Source organism: Carassius gibelio, chromosome A7, assembly GCF_023724105.1.
Source record: "Carassius gibelio isolate Cgi1373 ecotype wild population from Czech Republic chromosome A7, carGib1.2-hapl.c, whole genome shotgun sequence".
In the NCBI taxonomy this organism is placed as follows: Eukaryota; Metazoa; Chordata; class Actinopteri; order Cypriniformes; family Cyprinidae; genus Carassius; species Carassius gibelio.
The window spans coordinates 32,914,799-32,938,626 of record NC_068377.1 but is presented as its reverse complement, the minus strand read 5'-3'; the positions used below and the strand labels follow the sequence as shown (position 1 = coordinate 32,938,626).

At 41.5% G+C, this 23,828-nt stretch overlaps 2 protein-coding genes across 3 annotated transcripts; both read right to left on the bottom strand.

Moving 5' to 3' along the window:
* Positions 1-1,974: 1,974 nt before the first annotated feature.
* LOC128017304 (uncharacterized) lies at positions 1,975-23,794 on the bottom strand. 2 transcript variants are annotated; one of them, XM_052602625.1, is made up of 7 exons: positions 23,555-23,794; positions 22,995-23,351; positions 22,807-22,854; positions 20,926-20,973; positions 20,681-20,833; positions 20,539-20,570; positions 1,975-2,316 (listed from the first exon to the last, which is right to left on the bottom strand). In XM_052602625.1, the coding sequence occupies exons 1-7, from the start codon at positions 23,595-23,597 to the stop codon at positions 2,170-2,172; spliced, it is 828 nt and encodes a 275-aa protein (XP_052458585.1). In that variant the 5' UTR covers positions 23,598-23,794; the 3' UTR covers positions 1,975-2,169. The 2 variants fall into 2 exon arrangements, with proteins under 2 accessions (XP_052458585.1, XP_052458586.1); XM_052602626.1 differs by lacking the exon at positions 1,975-2,316 and adding an exon at positions 11,935-13,129.
* Positions 4,936-6,722, bottom strand: LOC128017306 (uncharacterized). Its single transcript, XM_052602627.1, has 6 exons — positions 6,540-6,722; positions 6,029-6,379; positions 5,835-5,945; positions 5,533-5,682; positions 5,347-5,381; positions 4,936-5,213 (listed from the first exon to the last, which is right to left on the bottom strand). The coding sequence occupies exons 1-6, from the start codon at positions 6,580-6,582 to the stop codon at positions 5,106-5,108; spliced, it is 798 nt and encodes a 265-aa protein (XP_052458587.1). The 5' UTR covers positions 6,583-6,722; the 3' UTR covers positions 4,936-5,105.
* Positions 23,795-23,828: the final 34 nt, after the last annotated feature.

The window sequence follows — 23,828 nt, the reverse complement described above, 5'->3', positions numbered from 1 at the left end:
AAATATTAACATTTGATTTTACAAATGAGCTTTAGCAACAATTTTGCTTTGAGAAATATGAAATAAGGAGTGACTTTTAAACTCACGCCTGCTGTTAGTGTGTGAAAATACATATCATATTTGCATGAGGCACAGTCTGTCACATGCAAAAAAAAAAAAAAAAAAAGAAAACCACATCATGCATGGTGATTCATTATATTAAAAAGGTTCTTGAATATCCACTATTTCTAGACGGTTGCTTGGTAATGCTGGAGGAGAACCTCTAAATATAGCCAGATATATAGTTTGCACTTCAATTTGACGCTTGTGTTTCACTGCAATAGGACAGCGTATGGAAACTTTTACCCACAGAGACCCCAAGCAAGCTTAAGGCTGCTAGTTTATTCTGTTACTTTCGGAAACAAAAGGTTAACCGCAATCTAAGCACTGTGCATCATCTCTTCATCATCAATTCATCGTCTTATATGTATTTAGTGACATTAAGTCTGTTTCTGAAAACATTAGTCAATGTGTGAAAGGAACTAATGTGGTATTCATGCAGTTGCACACTTTAACAGTGCATTGTGATAAAATTGCATTGACAGAGAGACTTCGAAACACCGTACTAGAGAAAAGACATATTACTATATTAGATCACCATGCGACTATTAAGTCGTCAAGTAAAGTCACCTTTATTTATATAGCACTTTAAACAAAACAGATTGTGTCAAAGCAACTGAATAACTTTAATTAGGAAAACAGTGTGTCAATAATGAAAAATGACAGTCAAAGGCAAAGATGTCAAATTTCAGTCCAGCACAGTTGTGAATTTATTATTCACACACTCATACATATTTGTTTATGTGAAAAGTGGGGACATCCCATAGGCGTAATGGTTATTATACTGTACAAACTGTATATTCTATCGCCATTCACCAACCCCACCCCTAAACCTAACCCTCGCAGGAAACTTTGTGCATTTTTACTTTCTCAAAAAAACTCATTTTGTATGATTTATAAGCGTTTTGAAAAATGGGGACAAGGGTTATGTCCTCATAAGTCACCCTCTCCCTGTAGTACCTGTGTCATACCCATGTCATTATACAGAGTCATGTCCTGATATGTCACAAAAACAAGAGCACACACACACACACACACACACACACACACACACACACACACACACACACACACACACATTAAGCATTAAAAATATGGGAATTTGGGTATTGTAATTTCTGACATTTCCTTTTTGTTTCGTTTCATTGTATGTGATTACATTTATTTTATATATATTTGCAAGTGAGGATAGTGTGCAGGAGTTTATAATTAATTTATTTTTCTATTCTATTTCTATTTCCTATTGGTTACCTGCAGGTGTGCAAGTGTAGGCATAATTGTTGATTGTTTAAGGATAAATATTTAACATGTATTTTGTTTTATTATTATTATTATTATTATTTTATTCAAGTTATTGTCATCTGTGACTTGTCACCTCACTTAAAAACAAGTGGTATATTGTCTGTGGTTATGGAAAGTAGTGTGAAATGCATGTAGTGTGATGTTTGTGTGGTTGAGCTGCAGTGAGGACTGTGAGTGATGAGCTGGGGGCAGACTGGTTGGTGGAAAACAGTTAAAGTGTGATGCTCTGGTGCTAACAGGTCACACACTGGCACACAGACATTTAAGAAATTTTTTAAACATAGTTCACACACATTTAATCAATTTTAAACATTGTTTTATTAACATTTTCTTTAAATTGTCATGAGTAATATCAATATTCATAATGAGCAGGCTACTGCTCAGTACTAAATTGTTGACAAATCATTTTAATAATTTGCACATCTGTGTTTCAGTATGTATATTTGCAGCTTAGTAATCCTGTCTGCAGAAGTTCCCTTCAGCACGTCTCATTCTACACTGAACAGCTTCTTCCTTTCAGGGAAATGATATCATTCACAACCCCCTCCTCTTGAGAAAGGGCCTGCTTTTATCTTAATGACAGGAAATAAAAACAGATCTAAATTAAACTTCTTAGAACTTTCAAATGAATTTGATCTTCACAAAATCTTTTGCATCGAAAATACTAAACATTGCAGCGCTTACATACACTTTAAATGTATGGCATTAGTAATAGTGTTTCAATATTATAGTCTTTATGAACATATGGCTTTTAAACATTACAGTAGGCTACAATATTTGACATTGTGCCATTGTTGGACTATCTAGTAGCAGAATACACAACATCTGTATCCTCTGTATTTCTGGCTGCTCTTCTGGTTTTTTTTTCTGGTGTTTTGAGAACTGTAGAGCAGCATAGACTGGTGAATGAGGCTCCTGCAACAGATTGAAAAATTACTGTAATTACATTGAGGCTGCTTTCAAACTTGTTTTGATAGCCTGGTCCGTACCCGAGTTCGATTTGTCAAATAATATGTCATTATTAGCAGTTAACTTCTGTGATTTGGTATGTTGTGTTAATATGAGCAGCAAACTGTACTGTAATTAATTTGAGCCATACCCCAGACCACCCCTTGGTGCACCCGAGTTCGGAAGACAGCATTGACATCATTCAAACGTACTGAACTCTGATGTCAGTCAACCTGGGTGCACACCACAAGTGCTAGTGTGGAAGCACCCTAAATTTAATTTAAGTATGTACAGAAGAAAACCATAAAAAAAAACAAGGGCTGTATACAAATGCATCCTTATTAGCATCCAAATACATTCTCTGATGTTAGAATTTACAATTCATTGCTAATTCTGATGTTGGGGACAGCTGAGAAATAGTCTGGGCATGTGGAATATATATATATTTTTTCTAGCTGATGTTGTTGCTGGTTTGTACCCCACACATACAGAATGCAACATACTTTATACCCAAGCTTTATTTTATTACTTTATTATATTTTTTTTTGCTTTATTTTTACTTTTAATAAATAACCATATTTTATTTTCCAAAGACAGAGCTATATTTTGCTCAACGGTTGTATTTTCACAATTTTGCAGCCCTTTTTAACCCCTTAATTGTCACTCATATTTTTGAACAATGACTTTGTAGTGCACGATCCAAACTTAAATTTGTATTATTCATGAATGAAAACATTTTGTCACATGATATTGATGTACCATTTACATGGTCATGCAATGTCTGATTTTAAAATGAGTTTTAAAGGATGAATTTTGAGATTTTAAGTTTTCAGTTATATATATAACTATATATATAATTTCTCATGATTTCTAAAATGTGATAGAGAAAAAGGCAACAAAGTTGTCTTGTTTTTTTAACAAAGGTCAAAATTCCTGTTATAATGTAGATTTTTGAGGGTGCACTCAAAAAAAACTTTTGTCATAAATGAATCTATTACTTTTCCTACATATTTTTTAACAAAATAAAATTGATAAAATATATATTTGGGAGTCTTAGACCTTTCCAATGATATATAGTTCGTCAAGATTAGATTAGATTTAATTGTAATATAGTGAAGTAAATGTAGGCGTCCCACAGAGCGGACGGGTGACAGTTAACAGGTTAAAGACATGGTGAGCTAAACAGAAAAGAGAAGCAGGCCCATAGACCTTACGCAAAACAATCTCAAAACACATATTATATTTCACTTAAGAATGTTATGTATATTACAGTAATATTGAAAATACTGTTAATAGAAAAGTTATTTTTCATAGTTTATAAAAATCTGTTCTCATTATAACTTTAAACAGCAGAGATTAGTGTATTCAAAATCATTTTGCACACCAGTCAGCCTAGTCTTTAATTTCAGTATTTTTTGCCATTTTACATACTCTTCCTTTACATGTTGCAGACCTTAGCTTAAAAAGTTTTTTTTTTTTTGGTAATTGATTTTAAATGAAAGTTTTCCATATTTAGGGACTGTACATTTTTATTTTAATGAAAAGTTTACCTCATGATGTTGTGTTGCATGACAATCAGCATCTGCGGCACCAGAAACAAGAAAAAAAAAATATTTATTACAATTATTTCACAGTCATTTGCCAATGCAAATCTTTTGAATTAAATAGAATGTTACCTTTTTCCTGCGCGTTTCTCTCCTGTATCTTAATAATGAGCGTTGTGAGTGGAATGATAAAGGTCAATTTATAAAAGATGTTTTCAGAAAAGTCTCTTGCAGAAATCATGCTCTTCTTGAGATCTGTTCAAATTAAATCACATTTAACATTTAACCAACCTCAGATTAGAAAAATGCATTAATGCAAATGAATGTTAAAGAAAGTCAGATAATAAACACCTTTATTTGTTATTTCTGTTTCATTTTGCAGTGGCGTAACTCTCCTCTCTGCAAAATACAAGTCAAGAGTCATTTAGCATATTAAAACCTATCCACATGTATTTGTATCATGTTTTTTTTTTATATACATTTTGCTGCTAGACATGAAGCAAAAATTCCTCTACAAGAGTGTTACTGATAAGGACAGATTACCGTTGATGTCTAGATTTGTTCCATCACCAAATGTCATCATCCAGTTGTCCCAACCACAGAAGTACAGACCAGAATCAGAAACATCCACATTCAAAATGATCAGGGAGGTGTTTTTGATATCCAGAGTCATCAGAATATGATCTTGTTGAAAATCATTTCAATAATTAGCATGTAGTTCCTTAAGCTTGTAGGTTATCATCATGTATACAATGGCAATAGGTACAGAACTGTTTGTTTGCTTGTTTGGTGGAGATTTTATTTGTGCGTGGCAGTCGACCGTGAGGGGCTGTCGCACTGTTTTATGTTTATTTTGATTATTAAAGCTTTCATTTTGATTGTCCGCCGGTTCCCGCCTCCTTCCCCATGATTATGAAGATTTTATTTTTACAAGATTCAATATTAAAAAAAAAGAAAAGAAAAAGTTTTTTGATTTTTTGCAATATAAATTCAAGGTTTTTGTAATCTAGAGTCAAATTAAATTAATATCAGGAGTCGAAGAAAACTGCAATGCAATTTTAATGAACTTCACCATTATGTACAACAATGCAAAGAAAAGACAGATCTCTGATCGTCTCAATAATAACATTTCTTTAAACAGGTTTACTATTTTGCTGTTAAAAATAAACCATAGGTAATAAATTAATAATATGTCTGAGTTTGTTTTATTTTTCAAGTAGTATCATTGTACACAGCAATTGGGTCCTCTGTATGTCGTCCTGCTCTTTTGGGTCTTTGCTTTGAGAAATAAACAGCAGCATATTCTACTGAATCATTTTCCTGCAAAGAAGTACAAACGTTTATACGGTATGTCAAGATTTGAATCCAGGTGGTCATATAACAACTTTATTTTTATTCTGGAGGCTTTGAAGCTGTTTCCATTTTTAAGAAAAGATAAGTCTGTGTAATTTACCTTGTCATCCTGCTGTTGTGCTTGACATTCAGCGACTGACACAAAGCAGAGAAAAAGAAAATCAGTTGCTCTGAAGATAATGTGAGATTTAAAAATTATGTCCAAAGCCATTTTTTGTAATGTTCATTCCACATTTGTGATTTAACTTTTCTTAACTTTCTTTTTAACCATGTGAAAAGTGTTCACCTTTTTTATGCTTCTGTCTTCTGTGTTCCCTGATAATCCCCAAAATAAGGGAAACGATGCATGTAAAAGAAATGATTCCACCAAATAGAAGGGTCAGTTTGAAATAGATGTCTCTAGAACACTCCTCAGACACGGGTGATTGCTCATGATCTGTAAAGGAGTGGATATAAATGTAATGATGCATTTTAAGTGATGCTACAAAGATCACATTTTATCCATAATCTGATTAGAGATTAAACAAGAACATTCATATATTAAAAACCTGCAGTTTTAACTTTATTACTGAAAGTAAAATAACATACCCTTTTTTGAGGTTCCTGTGTAATTTTTCTCTGTTATGAAAACAGCTGGCAAGTCATTTATCATTGTGGGATTTACAATTGTATTTAAATTGTGGTGTTCTTCAACATGTGCTATTAATGACAAAGTGAGAAAAAAAGAGATATAAACAGTAAATAAAAACTAGTGTATAGTGAGAGAGGTTAAAAAACTTTACCTTTTACTTCAAGTCTGGTTCCATTGCCGAATTTCATATCATAACCTGTAGCTCCACAAAAGTAGAATCCAGAATCAGACATTTTCACTTGCGTGATTGTTAGGGTGGTGACTTTGTTGAACAGATCCATGACCAAGTGATCTTTTGTGAAATTGTTGAAATATGTTGGCTCAACCTTCCGAAGACTTTCGGTGTATAACATGCGCACAATAGTAATGGGTACAGCATCGTCTGATTGTTTGAACCAGGACAGATATCCAGAAACATGGATATTGTGTGAACACCACATAGTGACTCTCTGTCCTGGATGAGTCTGTATACTTGCTGTTGAAAACATAACTCTGAGAAGACCTGAAAATCATTAAACAAGAAAATCAAAACAATAGGACACCAATACAAAATATAATTACATTTAAATAAGGGTCTCCCCATTTCAGTAACACTTTATTTTTAATTTATAAAGTATTTTTTTATAATAATATTGTAGTTCACAGTGTAAAATAATTCTTACCTGTCTCAAACAGCAATAAAGCTGCAGCTAAAATATGTAACATTACTGCACTTCTGAGTCGAAACAGAGCTGAAGAGGAAATTAAGTGGGTGATACAGATGTTTTTTATATAAGGAGGAGGGGCTTTTGGCACAGTCAAACTATGGTAGATCTATCAATGAAAAGACCAGTCATCGTAAGACCCATAAGTGATATACAGTACCTGCACTATTTGTGTGTTTGTACTCATGTACAGTGTTTATAAATGGACAAGTGAAATTGAGATACTTATTAAATGTGATGTGTAGTAGGCTGTTGTTGTATATTTGGAAGGGCACTAGGAGTTTTTATTTTTGGGGGGTAGGTTTATGTAGACATCTACAATATGTGCGTGGCCATCTGTTGTATTTTCAGTTCATTACTGTATTTATTTATTTATTTTTAATCTAAATTAGATTTTTACATATTTGTTTAGATAAACCTACGGTGTATTTTCTAAAATAGGTTTCACATCTGCTGGACTATATATTTGATGTTACACATAGTGATTTGCACTGGAACTATCGAAAGTCTCTACATAGGCTTGTTAATGCACTTTGCAAGTCAAATTAAGTATGAAGTACATGTTTATTTATTTTTTTATTCTGTATTAAATACTTCCCATATGCAGTTTCAAGTTAAAATATATAATTAGCACATTTTAGTAATTACCGTTCCTTCACTACAGCCCTCTAATGGTTTGCAAAATCATAGCCAGCACCCTTCTTTCGTCTAGAAAAACATTTGGCTGGATGGTGGGTGGACCTAGATTAGGGAGTGATGACACGAAGTCTTTAAATAACAAATGCTATAATGCTTCTAAAATATGTGCAGAATATTTGCACCACTAAAAGACCAACATTTACCATAACAGACACACTGTTGATAGCTAACAGATGTGCGGCTGATTGTTAAAAATGGGCGGTCTAAAGCTATTTAATGCATTAGGAGTTATTTACACTGTTAAAGAGTTGGATTTTCATGCTAAACATGGCCAGAGTTCCAAAAAACTTCCAGGTTTGAATAAGTTTTGGAAAGGTTTTTTAAACTGAATTACTTCTGGAAGAGCACACAGCAAACAGAGCGCAAGCAAGAGCAAGAGCAAGCTCATCAACGTGCTTCATTAAGCAGCGCTGCACAGAGCGTGCTCGAGAAGAATGTCTCTAAAGATGTGTGTTTTTGGTTGTGAGAGATAGACAATCTTGTTCAGCTTCCGAAATAACCCAGCTTTACGTGAACAGTGGATGCAGTTTGTTTCCCCAGACAGCAACTGAGTTTCGCATGGGTGTTTGTTTGTTCTCATCATTTTGGTGATGAATGTTTTATAAACTATGCCCAGTTCGATTTTGAAAGATGGAGTGGTCCCAACTATAAAATATCCTGGCCATGAAGCAGAAGTTCTCTTTTTTAGTTGGTAAGCGCAAGATTAACAAGGTTTTGGGCCAAAATATGTTTTTATTTTATAATAATTTGAATTTACATATTGCAAGACATATAATAAATATCACTGATCTGTACCTACATATGTCGTTTGCCCATTGTTGAATTGGAGCCACTTTTTAAAAAGTGCAGAGAAAAAGACCTACAGTGCAGAATACCTTCTCTCATGCCATTGGATTCTGTCATCGGACCAGTGAATGGTCAATCTGAAAAACACTTCAAACATCAGTCTGGTTTAATTTGCAAGAAACAAACAAAAAACTATAATCGTCCAACTGTAGTGCTCAGCGATGTCTGTTTGCTCAATGTTCAGTACTGAGAGACTAAAGTCGAGCTGGTTCAAAGTTAATCTAAACTTTGAAAGATCCTGAAATTGTTCTCCAATCATAATGCCAGTTTTGTCTGATTCATTCAAAGCCACAAAGACTTTAGCAGAACTGTTTTGAAATTTTAGCCAGAGCTCTTTAAAGTGCCCATCATCTGGTGTGAAGCACTGAAGAGCTGTGGAGTGTCCAGGTCAAACTCTTACTGCTGACATGCAAATAATGCCCAACAGCATACCTAAACATTAAAAATGGAAAATTAAATGATAACAACCGAGGTACGCTGCCGATTGTTTTTATGAATTGTGTCAGAAATTACTTCATTTACCAAAGAATTAAAAAAAAATCTTACATTCATACTCACATGTTAAGTATAATGCATGGAATGCACAGTATGATGATTTAGTCATCTAAACTGAGAAGACTGCAACAGGCCTTTCTTACTTAGCCTATGTTTTGTTAGTTATTTGTAACACAAAATCTCCAAAACAAGGCACAAAAAAGGATCAACAAGAAAAAGAGGTTAAAAAATATAAAAAGTAAAGTACATATTTATTGCATGCATTAATTCAGGTTACTGTGGAATTGATCAGTTTAGCTACAGTCTACCTGGCCATACTACAAAATCTAAAACCTTTCTCAGAAAGTGACATGACATATAGCCAAGTATGGTGAACCATACTCAGAATTCATGCTCTGCATTTAACCCATCCAAAGTGCACACACACAGTAGTGAACACACACACAGCAGTGGGGAGCCATTTATGCTGCAGCTCCCTGGGAGCAGTTGGGGTTCGGTGTCTTGCTCAAGGGCATCTCAGTCATGGTATTGCCAGCCCGAGACTCAAACCAACAACTTTAGGATTAGGAGTCAAACTCTCTAACCATTAGGCAAGAAAATGTTTTTTGCCTCTTTTTATACTTTCTTACACAGAAAGATAGTGATGATCATCAACCACAAGATATTTGTTGCTACCACTGGGACCTTTAAGTCAGTCCAGGTGGTCTCAGAAACTGGTATTTAAAAAAAAATAAATAAATAAATATTTAATACTGCAATTAACATTTCTTTTGAAAAATGATTTGATCTATCATGCTGTATGTATTATTCTCACCCCCGATTTCAAGCCTACTTTCATTCCCAAACAGTATCTCCCCACACGTGGCCACAGCACAGTAGTAAGTACCAGCATTGGTTAAACCGAGGTTCTTCTTGGGGAGATTTTAGATATGGGACTGTAAATGTGAATCTTTCTCACAGCTATTCTCATATTGATCATTTATGTTTCCAAGCTTATAAACGATTCCTGGATGTGTATCTCCTGATATATGTCTGAGCCAGTAGACACTGACTTCCTACACATTTGTCAGTGAGAAACTGTCATAATACTTGTCAAAACACTTGTCTCTTTTGCCTTGGAGAGGAAGGTCAATGCTCAGAGAGTCGCACGAGAACTAAGGGGATATCGGGGCTCGTAGGGAATTTCAGATCACAGATATTGTCACAGGAGTTCTGGAGACAGGAGAACAAAGACACACTGGTTAGCTTCTCAAAAGGTAAGTATACGTTATTCTGGCGATCTTCCGAAGTCGAGGTGAGCTGGAGAAAAGATCGTGAGGTTGATTCCTGTTGGAGGCTGGACGGTGAACTGGTGCATGGGTGAGTGTTTTATAGTGCCACGATGGTGATCAGGTGTGGGTGATTAGTACTCTGAGGAGTGTGAGCGTTGTGGATTGGCTGGGACAGGATCTGCCTGGTCCCTGACAATATCAAGCACTCTAAAGTTATAGTTTTGCCTGCAGTGAAGGTCTCCAGGACTTCTTTTTTTTTTTTAAATACAGCAGCAGATATGATGAAACCTGAGAGGGAAAGAGTACAAACAGTATCATCAGGTCTTCTTGAGGTCCTTTGTGCATTTGGCAACATCTTATGGAGTGTTTGTAAGGTTTGTGTGTGTGTGTGCGTGTGTGTGTGCGCGCGTGTGTGTGTGTGTGTGAAACGTTTGGGTTTAGGGGAGTCAAGACTTGTCTTTCTAATTTAGATGACATGTGATTGGCTGTTGTCAATTTTCAGGCCTTCTGACCCAAGACGTATAGCATGTGATGAGGCTTATCTTTTGTTCTTGTGCTCATGTGAATCTGGTTCTGGTGTCTCCTAATATCAACTGGCAATTTCTAATTCTTGTGAACTCTCATTTTCAGTTGTATTTAAACTTTTAAACTTTTAATTGCATGTACAGTTCTCTCTCCACCTTCAATACCACGACTTAGGTGCCCTTGAGCAAGGCACCGAACCCCCAACTGCTCCCCGGGAGCCCACTGCTGTGTGTGTGTGTTCACTGCTCTGTGTGTGTGCACTCTTGATGGGTTAAATGCAGAGCACAAATTCTGAGTATGGGTCACCATACTTGGCTGAATGTCACTTCACTTTCACTCTACTAAAACATGTCAACTTATGAACTGGTGCCCCCTATGTGCAGTCATTGGAGAAACATAAGCTTAAAACACCTCCCTTCTGTCAAGCCACTACAGAGCAACTGTCATCCAGTGCTTTGATCTGTATGATATTATGCTCTGCCCACATTGGACAAGCCATTTGAATAATGGATGAATGGTTGACCCATCTGTGAGAAAGGAATTCAATCACAGTGTATCAAGGATATTCTCGAGCAACTAAGTTTACATCAGCTGTACATTTGTTAATGCGGTGCATTATGGGATTGAATAAATATTAACATTTGATATTACAAATGGGCTTTAGCAATAATTTTGCTTTGAGAAATATGAAATAAGGAGTGACTTTTAACTCACGCCTGCTGTTAATGTGTGAAAATACATTTCCTATTTGCATGAGGCACATTCTGCCACATGCAAAAAAAGAAAAAAAAAGAAAGAAAAGAAAACCACGTCATGCATGGTGATTCATTATATTAAAAAAGGTTCTTGAATATCCACTATTTCTAGACGGTTGCTTGGTAATGCTGGAGGAGAACCTCTAAATATAGCCAGATATATAGTTTGCACTTCAATTTGACGCTTGTGTTTCACTGCAATAGGACAGCGTATGGAAACTTTTACCCACAGAGACCCAAGCAAGCTTAAGGCTGCTTGTTTATTCTGTTACTTTCGGAAACAAAAGGTTAACCGCAATCTAAGCGCTGTGCATCATCTCTTCATCATCAATTCATCGTCTTATATGTATTTAGTGACATTAAGTCTGTTTCTGAAAACATTAGTCAATGTGTGAAAGGAACTAATGTGGTATTCATGCAGTTGCACACTTTAACAGTGCATTGTGATAAAATTGCATTGACAGATACACTTCGAAACACCATACTAGAGAAAAGACATATTACTATATTAGATCACCATATGACTATTAAGTCGTGGAGGTAAAGTCACCTTTATTTATATAGCACTTTAAACAAAACAGATTGTGTCAAAGCAACTGAACAACATTAATTAGGAAAACAATTAGAATCAAAAATGTCTAGTTTCTGTGGAGCACAGTGGTGGTTTTATTAATGAGTCAGGCCTAGAAAATGCTACTCTTGAAAGTTGCATTTATTATTTTTTCTACACGCACACACGCACACACACACACACACACACACACACACACACACACACACACACACACACACATTAAGCATGACAAATATGGGAATCTCTGAATTGTAATTTCTGATATTTCTGTTTCGTTTCGTTTCGTTGTATATGATTCAATTTAATTTTTATTATATATTTGCAAGTGAGGATAGTGTGCAGGATTTATTTTTCTTCTTTTAGTTGTAAATTTGAATTCATTTATTTTTCTCCCTGTGCACCTATCCGTTACCTTCAGGTGTGCAAGTTTAGGCATAATTGTTGATTGTTTAAGGATAAATATTTAACATGTACTTTGTTTTATTATTATTATTAATATTTTATTCAAGTTATTGTCATCTGTGACTTGTCACCTCACTTAAAAACAAGGGGTATATTGTCTGTGGTTATGGAAAGTAGTGTGAAATGCATGTAGTGTGGTGTTTGTGTGGTTGAGCTGCAGTGAGGACTGTGAGTGATGAGCTGGGGGCAGACTGGTTGGTGGAAAACTGTCAAAGTGTGATGCTCTGGTGCTAACAGGTCACACACTGGCACACAGACATTTAAGAAAGCCCTTATGTGATTTTTTTAAACATAGTTCACACACATTTAATCAATTTTAAACATTGTTTTATTAACATTTTCTTTAAATTGTCATGAGCAATATCAATATTCATAATGATCAGGCTACTTCTCAGTACTAAATTGTTGACTAATCATTTTAATAATTTGCATGTTATTTCAGTGTGTATATTTTCAGCTTTGTAATCTGGACTGCTGAAGTTCCCTTCAGCACGTCTCATTCTACACTGAACAGCTTCTTCGTGTCAGGGAAATGATATCATTCACAACCCCCTTCTCTTGAGAAAGGGCCTGCTTTTATTTTAATGACAGGAAATATACACAGATCTAAATGAAACTTCTTAGAACTTTCAAATACATTTGATCTTCACAAAATCTTTTGCATCGAAAATACTAAACATTGCAGCGCTTACATACACTTTAAATGTATGGCATTAGTAATAGTGTTTCAATATTAGAGTCTTTATGAACATATGGCTTTTAAACATTACAGTAGGCTACAATATTTGACCTTGTGCCATTGTTGGACTATCTAGTAGCAGAATACACAACATCTGTATCCTCTGTATTTCTGGCTGCTCTTCTGGTTTTTTTCTGGTGTTTTGAGAACTGTAGAGCAGCATAGACTGGTGAATGAGGCTCCTGCAACAGATTGAAAAATTAGTGTAATTACATTTAGGCTGCTTTCAATAGGCTGGTCCGAACCCGAGTTAGATTTGTCAAATAATACGTCATTATTAATGGTTATCTTCTGCGATTTGGTATGATTGCATTCAAATCAGCAGCAAACCATACTGGAATTCACTTGAACCACCCCTTTGTGCACCAGAGTTCGGTATACAGCGTTCACATTATTCAAACATACCGAACTCAACTCTCATGTCAGCTGAACCCGGTGCACACAAAATAATATGCTAGTGTGAAAGCACCCTAAATTTAATTCAAATATGTACAGAAGTAATTCATAAAAAGAAACTATAAACTTATACTCATGAATATGGACTTATTAGCATCCAAATACTTTTTCTGGTGTAAGAATTTACAAATCATTGGTAATTCTGATGTTGGGGACAGCTGAGAAATAGTCTGGTCATGTGGATTTTTTTTTTTTTTTTCTAGCTGACGTTGTTGCTGGTTTGTACTCAACACATACAGAATGCAACGTCTCGGTTACGTACGTAACCCTCGTTCCCTGATGGAGGGAACGGAGACGTTATGTCGACCGACAAATGGGGTCTCACTTGGGAGGCCAATCATCTCTGATTTTAAGAGAAAACGCCAATGAAATTGGCAAGTGGATTAACACACCTGAGCCACTCCCCGTGCCAGCGGGTATAAATAGGGCGACAGGTGCATCCACTCATTAGGTTTTACGCTGAGGAGCCGAGAACGTGTCCCGGCAACAGCGAATGGTTCAAGGTTGTGGCATGGGGACATAACGTCTCCGTTCCCTCCATCAGGGAACGAGGGTTACGTACGTAACCGAGACGTTCCCTATCTGTCGGTCACTACGAGTTATGTCGACCGACAAATGGGGTCCTATGGAAAACGCCATAACCTGAACCCCGTCACAACCCTGAGGCGCTGCAATTGTTGACAAGCCTTGGCGTGCCACAAAAGCTACGCTTAAGGTCGTAACCTTCCCAAAGCCCCAGCGCAAATTCACTGACCTTGGTACCGAAGGGGCCAAAGGGTGAGTACATCGCTGCTGGAGAAGGCCATGCTGCTGTTCCGCCCACATAAAGTAAATGGAAGGGATTTCAACCTTCGGTGAAAGACAGCTTCAAATCTTCCCTATTTGTTCTTTCAGCTGGCAAGACAATGGGGAAGCGAGCCTTTAGGTAAGGCCGCTACGGAGACCACATCCTACCTGTAGGGAGGTGACATGTGGATATACCGATATGGACTGACCCAGGGGGCAGTACTACATATGGAAGGGGTCTCTGAGGCAGGTCCTACCTTGGAGTAGGGATGGAACGGCTGCCAGAAGAGACTGACAGAACGGTCTGTCAAGGGAAGACACGGGTTTGCCAAGAGGGAAACCTTACCGTGGAAGAATACACATATGGGATTACCCGTAGGGAACCCAGCCATATGGACACCTAGCCCAGTACAGGGGCTGACCGAACTCCGGGCATGCTAACGCCAGTACTGGGCCTGGCGACAGACTGCTCCGCCAAGTCTGACGCCGAGGGTGCTGGAGGATGCTCGACCAGGGTACGCCAACCGGGGAACTCTACTGGGAGAAGAAGGCGCTCACATCCCCGTGTTAGGGGGAATGGCGCAGCAAGCGAGACACCCAGCCAGCCCTTCCCGCCAATTACCTGTTACCCAACACACGGGAAGAAACTGGCTCTACACGGAGGTTGTAAAACCTCGCAAAAGTGTTAGGTGTCGCCCAGCCCGCAGCTCGACAGATGTCTGCCAGAGAGGCGCCGTGCGCCAATGCATAGGAGGAGGCCACACTCCGTGTGGAGTGGGCCCTCACCCCCAGGGGGCACGGCTCGCCTTGGGAATGGTAAGCCAAGGCGATGGCGTCCACTATCCAGTGGGCCAACCTCTGCTTAGAGACAGCCTTCCCTTTCTGCTGACCTCCAAAGCAGACCAGGAGCTGCTCAGAGCTTCTGAAGCTCTGGGTGCGGTCCACGTATATGCGAAGCGCTCTTACGGGACACAGCAACGACAAGGCTGGATCTGCCTCCTCCAGGGGCAGCGCTTGCAGGTTCACCACCTGGTCTCGGAAGGGAGTGGTGGGAACCTTGGGCACGTATCCAGGCCGGGGTCTCAGGACAACGTGAGAGTAGGCCGGCCCGAACACAAGGCACTCTTCACTTACCGAAAAATGCTTGGAGGTCCCCGACCCTCTTGATGGAAGTGAGCGCGATCAGGAGCGCTGTCTTGAGAGACAGGAACTTCAGCTCAACCGAATCCAGCGGCTCAAAGGGACCCCTCTGAAGTCCCGCCAGGACAATAGAGAGGTCCCAGGAGGGAATCAGGGGTGTCCTAGGAGGATGTAACCTTCTGGCACCCCTCAGGAACCTAACGATCAGGTCATGCCTCCCCAGGGACCGGCCGTCCACTGCATCGTGATGTGCTGCAATGGCAGCCACATACACCTTCAGGGTGGAGGGTGACAGCCCACGCTCCAGCCTACCTTGCAGGAAAGAAAGCACGACTCTGACCGGGCATCTCCGGGGGTCTTCTCGGTGAGAAGAACACCAATTCGTGAACAGACTCCACTTCAGAGCATAGGCCTGCCTCGTAGAAGGGGCTCTAGCCTGAGTGATAGTGTCTACCACCGCTGGGGGCAGATCACTTAGGTCTGCCGCGTCCCGTCTAGAAGCCACACGTGGAGGTTCCAGAGATCTGGACGCGGGTGCCAAATGGTGCCAAGCCCCTGAGAGAGAAGGTCTCTCCTCAGGGGGATGCGCCAGGGAGGGGCTGTCACGAGGAGCATGAGTTCCGAAAACCAGGTCCGGGTGGGCCAGTAAGGCGCAACCAACAGGACCTGTTCCTCGTCCTCCCTGACCTTGCACAGTGTCTGTGCGAGCAGGCTCACTGGGGGAAACGCATACTTGCGTAAAGCCCGAGGCCAGCTGTGTGCCAGTGCATCTGTGCCCAGGGGGGCCTGGGACAGGGAATAGTACAGCTGGCAGTGGGAGGACTCGTGGGAAGCAAACAGGTCTACCTGGGCTTCCCCGAATCGACTCCAGATCAGCTGGACCGTCTGGGGATGGAGTCGCCATTCCCCGGGGAAAGTGAGCTGTCGTGAGAGCGCGTCGGCTGCACGATTGAGCTCCCCCGGGATGTGGACAGCGCGCAGCGACTTGAGCCACGTCTGACTCCAGAGGAGGAGATGACGGGCGAGTTGAGACATGCGACGTGATCATAACCCGCCTTGTCGGTTGATGTACGAAACAGCCGCAGTGTTGTCCGTGCGGACCAACACGTGCTTGTCCAGCACTAGCGGACGAAACCGTCGCAAAGCTAGATGCACTGCCAGCAACTCCAGGCAGTTGATGTGCCAAAGCAGTCGAGGTCCTGTCCAGGACCCTGAGGCTGCCTGCCCGTTGCATGTCGCGCCCCAGCCCGAGTTGGAGGCATCTGTTGTGACAACAACGTGCCGGGACACTTGTTCTAAGGGCACGCCGGCCCGTAGAAAGGCAAGGTCCGACCAAGGGCTGAATAGGCGGCGACACATCAGTGTGATGGTGACACGATGTGTACCGCGGCGCCATGCCCATCTCGGGACTCGGGAGTGTAACCAGTGCTGAAGTGGTCTCATATGAAGCAATCCGAGCGGCGTGACTGCGGCTGCGGATGCCATATGCCCCAGGAGCCTCTGAAAGTGTTTCAGCGGTACCACTGTCCTGCCTCTGAAGGAACTCAGGCAGTTCAGCACTGAGTGGGCACGCTCGCTGGTGAGACGTGCCGTCATACTCACCGAGTCTAACTCCATACCGAGATAAGAGATTCTCTGCACAGGGGAGAGCTTGCTCTTCTCTCGGTTGACCTGAAGCCCCAACTGACTGAGGTGCCGAAGCACGAAGTCCCTGTGATCGCACAACTCTTCTCGGGACCGGGCCATAATGAGCCAGTCGTCGAGATAGTTGAGGATCCTGATGCCCACTTCCCAAAGTGGGGCAAGGGCGCCCTCCGCGACCTTCGTGAAGACACGGGGGGACAGGGAGAGCCCGAAGGGGAGGACCTTGTACTGCCATGCCTGACCCTCGAAAGCAAAGCGCAGGAACGGTCTGTGACGAGGGAGGATAGAGACATGAAAGTACGCGTCTTTCAGGTCGATCGCTGCAAACCAGTCCTGGGGCTGGACGCATTTGATAATGCGTTTCTGCGTCAACATCCTGAACGGGAGCTTGTGTAGGGCCCGATTCAAGACTCGCAGATCCAGGATAGGCCGAAGGCCACCGCTCTTCTTGGGCACGATGAAGTAAGGGCTGTAAAACCCCGTCCTCATCTCGGCTGGAGGGACCGGCTCGATTGCATCCTTCGCCAGGAGGACAGCAATCTCCTCGCGCAAGACAGGGGCGTCCTGGACTGCCACCGAAGTCTCGAGCACGCCATTGAACTTGGGGGGTCGCCGGGCGAATTGAATCGCATAGCCGAGTCGAACCGTCCGGATGAGCCAGCGTGACGGGTTGGGCAGCGCAAGCCACGCTCCCAGATACCGTACAAGTGGCACCAAAGGGACAGTCGACATACCCGCAGTGGTGCAGCGATGGGGAGTCGTGCCGGAAGGCCCAGAAGGCACTGCGTCCTGGGTCATCGCAACCACACTCCTCGTGTTCCCGGAGGAACTGGCCAGAGACGCGTGGAGAGGCGTTGCGTCTCCGAACCGCGACCTCTTGGCCGCTGGCGAAAGGGGGCGTCGTGGGTGAGAGTGAGGAAGCTGTGCGTCGCTCATTGTCAAGCCACGAGCCTTGCAACTCGGAGGAAGGAGAATTTGCTCTTTTATTGAAAATGTGGGTACCACTGGCCGTCCGGCCAGTGGCGGAACAGAACAAAACAGAAACTGAAGATTCTCCGCCCGGCCCTCCTCCGGGGGAAGGAGTGGCGCTGTCTTCGCCATCTCCTGAAGAGCAGTTCTCCGCATCTCCGAGTTGCCCGTGTCAGGGCCGCTTGGTCGACTTCCTCGAGGACTTCGCGGCCGGGAGTGACACGGGGGGCGCCGCTCTCCTGCGCGGGGCTCGACGCGCCGGCCTCGAAGAACTCTCGGCACGGGGCGGAGCTGGTGTGGAGGACGCAGGGGGGCGCCCACGGCGACGAGCAGGCTGAGGCGCTACCCGCGACGGAACGGTGGCAACCGGAGAGACACGTCGGGGCAAGATGTGCTGGATGGCCTCAGTCTGCTTCTGTACCGCCGAGAACTGCTGGGCAAAGTCCTCGACAGTGTCGCCGAACAGGCCTGCCTGGGAGATGGGAGCATCGAGAAAGCGAGCCTTGTCCATGTCTCTCATCTCAGCCAGGTTCAGCCAGAGATGCCGCTCCTGGACCACCAGCGTGGACATCGCCTTCCCGAGGGACCGCGCCGTGACCTTCGTCGCCCGTAAGGCGAAGTCAGTCGCCGTGCGCAGCTCCTGCATCAACCCCGGGTCGGTACCACCCTCGTGCATAGCTTTGAGTGCCTTGGCTTGGTGTACCTGCAGGATAGCCATGGCATGCAGGGCAGAGGCAGCTTGGCCCGCAGCACTGTAAGCCTTGGCAGCGAGCGCGGCCGACAGCTTACAGGCCTTGGACGGGAGACGCGGACGATTCCTCCAAGTGGCGGCGTTTTGCGGGCACAAGTGCACCGCAACCGCCCTCTCCACCTGGGGAACCTCCACGTACCCCCTGGCTGCCCCACCGTCGAGGGTGGTGAGGATGGAAGAGGGAGACGAGCGGCTTCTGGCCGTGAAAGGGGCCGTCCACGACTTCGTCACCTCTTCATGCACCTCCGGGAAGAAAGGCACCGGAGCAGAACGAGGTTGTGAGCCGCGTCCCGCGCCGAGAAACCAATCATCCAGCCGCGAGGGCTCGGGACTGGGCGGTGTGGTCACCTCCAGCCCGATACTCACGGCTGCCCGGGCAAGCATGGCCGACAGCTCCAAGTCAGATTCGGCAGTGGCGACAACACCCGAGGGGGGCAGCCCCGCCGAACCCTCATCCTCAGAGGTCGATAACCCATCCCCCGATGCCGCGATCGACATCTGATCTTCGGGCGGCGCACCGAAAGACACGCTGGGACCGCCGTGAGACGGCCCAGCAGAATCAATCGGCAGCTGCACGGGACAGGCGCTGCGGGAGGAGTGAGAGGTCCGTGGGGCGTGGCCCGGCGGAGAAGCTCTCACTGTAATCCTCAGATCTCCCAGAGCGCCAGCCGGCGGCCCTCTGCTCGAGCCAGAGAGACCGGGACGGGTGGCGACAGAGGGGTCTGCTGCACTCCCCTTGAGGAGTGAGAGACGCGATCGCAGCGCTGCCATGTTCATACGCCCACAATAGACGCATGAATCATCCACGAGCGCAGCCTCAGCGTGTTGGACGCCCAGACACTGCAGACAACGCTCGTGACCGTCAACCGAAGACAGGAAACGACCGCATCCAGAAGGACACGGACGAAACGGCATCTTGAAAAAGACGCGAATCGTCCGTGATTTGCTCTTTTAGAGAACTGTCTCTTTTAGCCGAAGCGCCCAGGGGAATCGCCGCTCGCAGGGACACCACTGTAACGCGCCGTCACACCGACCAGGAACAGCTCTACCGAAAACAAAGATGAATGGCTTTGTAGTGATCTTCTTCATCGACTACTCGGCTCCGAAGCAAAAATCTAATGAGTGGATGCACCTGTCGCCCTATTTATACCCGCTGGCACGGGGAGTGGCTCAGGTGTGTTAATCCACTTGCCAATTTCATTGGCGTTTTCTCTTAAAATCAGAGATGATTGGCCTCCCAAGTGAGACCCCATTTGTCGGTCGACATAACTCGTAGTGACCGACAGATAGGGAACATACTTTATACCCAAGCTTTACTTTATTACTTTTTTGCTTTATTTTTACTTATACGAATTAACCATATTTAATTTTCCTAAGACAGAGCTATATTTTGCTCAACGGTTGTATTTTCACAAAACAATTTCAAGCAAACAGCCCTTTTTAAAGACATGGTGAGCTAAACAGAAAAGAGAAGCAAGCCCATAGACCATATGCAAAACAATCTCAAAACACATTATATTTCACTTAAGAATGTTATGTATATTACAGTAATATTGAAAAACACTGTTAATAGAAAAAATATTTTTTATAGTTTATAAAATCTGTTCTCATTATAACTTTAAATAGCAGAGATTTGGGTATTCAAATCTATTTGCACACCAGTCAGCCTAGTCTTTAATTTCAGCTGTTCAAGTATTTTTTGCCATTTTACATACTCTTCCTTTACATGTTGCAGACCTTAGATGACATCTAAAAAAGTTTTTTTTTTTTTGGGTAATATATTTGAATGAAAATTTTTCATATTTAAAGAATGTAGATTTTTATTTTAATGAAAAATAAGTTTACCTCATGATGTTGTGTTACATGACGCTCAGCATCTGCGGCACCAGAAACAGAGACAAAAAAAGTTTTTCATTTTTATTTATTTATTACAATTATTTCACAGTCATTTGCCGAAGTAAATCTTTTGAATTTAATAGATTGTTACCTTTTTCCTGCGTGTTTCTGTTTTGTATCTTAATAATGAGCGTGGTGATTGGAATGATGATGAGTATTAAAATAATACCCCCAAAAATAAAGGTCAGGTTATAAAAGATGTTTTCAGAACAGTCTCTTGTAGTAATCGGGCTCCTCTTGAGATCTGTTCAAATTAAATCACATTTAACTTTAACCAACCACAGATTACAAAAATGCATTAATGCAAATTAATGTTAAAGAAAGACAAATAAAGACCTTTATTTGTTATTTCTGTTTCATTTTGCAGTGGTGTAACTCTCCTCTCTGTCAAGAGTCAAGAGTCAAAGTCAAGAGTCATTAAGCATATTAAAACTTATCCACGTGTATGTGTATTATGTATTTTTTACATTTTGCTGCTAGACATGCAGCAAAAAATACCTCTACAATAGTAGTACTGATAAGGGTAGATTACCTTTAAAGGGTTAGTTCACCCAGTAATCAAAATTATGTCATTAATAACTCACCCTCATGTTGTTCCAAACCCGTGAGACCTCCATTTATCTTTGGAACACAGTTTAAGATATTTTAGATTTAGTCCGAGAGCTCTCAGTCCCTCCATTGAAACTGTGTGTACGGTATACTGTCCATGTCCAGAAAGGTAAGAAAAACGTCATCAAAGTAGTCCATGTGACATCAGAGGGTCAGTTAGAATTTTTTGAAGCGTCGGAAATACATTTTGGTCCAAAAATAGCAAAAACTACGACTTTATTCAGCATTGTCTTCTCTTCCATTTCTGTTGTGAGAGAGAGTTCAAGACAAAGCAGTTTGTGATATCCAGTTTGCGAACGAATCATTCGATGTAACCGGATCTTTTTGAACCAGTTCACCAAATCGAACTAAACTGTTTTAAACGGTTCGCATTTACAATACGCATTTATCCACAAATGACTTAAGCTGTTAACTTTTTTATTGTGGCTGACACTCCCTCTTAAAATAAAATAAACCAATATCCTGGAGTAATTCATGTACTCAAACAGTACACTGACTGAACTGCTGTGAAGAGAGAACTGAAGATGAACACCAAGCCGAGCCAGATAATGAACAAAAGATTGACTCGTTCACGAGTCAAGAACCAGTTGCATCGTTTTCGGATCACCAGTACTTCTTTCGGACAGTTCGATTCAATAAACCAGTTGAAGAAAACGGTTCACTGGTTCTTTTGCGTTCGACGTAATGACGTCATTGGCGTTGACTGCAAGCCTTCGGTTTACCCGCACCCATAACATTAGCACAGAATCAGTTCAGAATCAATCACCAAAAGAATCAGTTCAGTTCAGACGCTCTGTGTGTCGGTCTGCTTCACGCTGAATCACACATGCGCAGCATCATCAGCTCCTCGGTTGTCAAATTGGACGCGTCTGACAGAAACGGTTCTTGACTCGTGAACGAGTCATTATCTGGCTCGGCTCGGTGTTCATCTTCAGTTCTCTCTTCACAGCAGTTCAGTCAGTGTACTGTTTGAGTAAATGAATAACTCCGGGATATTGATTTGTTTGAACTCAGAGGGAGTGTCAGCCACATTAAAAAAGTTTAAACAAGTAAAAAAGTAAAACAGCTTAAGTCATTTGTGGATTAATGTGTATTGGAGACGCGAACCATTTAAAACTATTCAGTTCGATTTGGTGAACTGGTTCAAAAAGATCTGGTTACATCGAATGATTCGTTCGTGAACCGGATATCACAAACTGCTTTGTTTTGAACTCTCTCTCACAACAGACATGGAAGAGAAGACAATGCTGAATAAAGTTGTAGTTTTTGCTATTTTTGGACCAAAATGTATTTTCGATGCTTCAAAAAATTTTAACTGACCCCCGTTTTTCTTACCTTTCTGGACATGGACAGTATACCGTACACACAGTTTCAATGGAGGGACTGAGAGCTCTCGGACTAAATCTAAAATATCTTAAACTGTGTTCCAAAGATAAACTGAGGTTTCATGGGTTTGGAACGACATGAGGGTGAGTTATTAATGACATCATTTTGATTATTGGGTGAACTAACCCTTTAATGTCTAGATTTGTTCCATCACCAAATTTCACCATATTAGAAAAATGCGTTAATGCAAATGAATGTTAAAGAAAATCAGATAATAAACACCTTTATTTGTTATTTCTGTTTCATTTTGCAGTGGTGTAACACTCCTCTCTGCACAATATAAGTAAAGAGTCATTAAGCATATAAAACTTATCCACATGTATTTGTATTATGTATTTTTTTTACATTTTGCTGCTAGACATGAAGCAAAAATTTCCTCTACAAGAGTGTTACTGATAAGAGCAGATTACCTTTGATGTCTAGATTTGTTCCATTACCAAATGTCATCACCCAGTTGTCCCAACCACAGAAGTACAGACCAGAATCAGAAACATCCACATTCAAAATGATCAGGGAGGTGTTTTTGATATCCAGAGTCATCAGAATATGATCTTGTTGAAAATCATTAAAATAACCTTTGTGTATTTCCTTAAACTCGTAGGTTATCATCATGTATACAATGGCAATAGGTACAGAACTGTTTGTTTGCTTGAACCAGTGCATGTTCTTTCCCGTTCCTGTGGTGTGCTGACACCAAATAGTGACGTTCTCTCCTGGTTGAGCTGACAAATTGACTATCTGAGATGATTTAACAGCTGTAAACGAGCCTAAAACCAACAGAAGAGTATATGTTTTAATATTTATTTATATTTTAAACTCTGATAACATACGATAAAATGATCCCCCCAAATAGTACCAAAACACTTTTAAAGCATATAGAACTATATCACAACTAATATTTACTAGATTTTTTAATTAATTATTCATTAATCTTGTATAATTTGAGTAATTATAGTGAAGTAATGCTTACCCATGCCACAGATCATCAGCACTGAAATTATTAAACCAACCATTGCTGCACTGAATCAGACTAGAAACAGAGAGGAAATTAATATGAGGAAATCAATGTGCTTTTTTATGTGAGGGGGTGTGGCTTATACTTACATCAGAGTATGACAAACCTGTCAATCAGCAGGCGAGTCCAGGGATAGTATTTTCAGTTCAAAATAGGAAGTATAATAATGGATCTGATATTGATAATGATGCAAATTGTTTTTTTTATTTTTTATTTTTTACTGCTTTAT

What these genes read in the sequence shown, in the direction of transcription:
- LOC128017306 (XM_052602627.1), bottom strand. Translation starts at nt 6,582, where the DNA reads ATGTTACATATTTTAGCTGCAGCTTTATTGCTGTTTGAGACAG. An exon ending in AACCAGACTTGAAGTAAAAG is followed by an intron (nt 5,946 to 6,028) that starts GTAAAGTTTTTT and finishes TGTCATTAATAG; the next exon opens with CACATGTTGAAGAACACCAC. An exon ending in AAGACAGAAGCATAAAAAAG is followed by an intron (nt 5,382 to 5,532) that starts GTGAACACTTTT and finishes GCTTTGTGTCAG; the next exon opens with TCGCTGAATGTCAAGCACAA.
- LOC128017304 (XM_052602625.1), bottom strand. Translation starts at nt 23,597, where the DNA reads ATGGTTGGTTTAATAATTTCAGTGCTGATGATCTGTGGCATGG. An exon ending in AACAAATCTAGACATCAAAG is followed by an intron (nt 22,855 to 22,994) that starts GTAATCTGCTCT and finishes TATATTGTGCAG; the next exon opens with AGAGGAGTGTTACACCACTG. An exon ending in ATGTAACACAACATCATGAG is followed by an intron (nt 2,317 to 20,538) that starts GTAAACTTATTT and finishes AATCTGTTGCAG; the next exon opens with GAGCCTCATTCACCAGTCTA.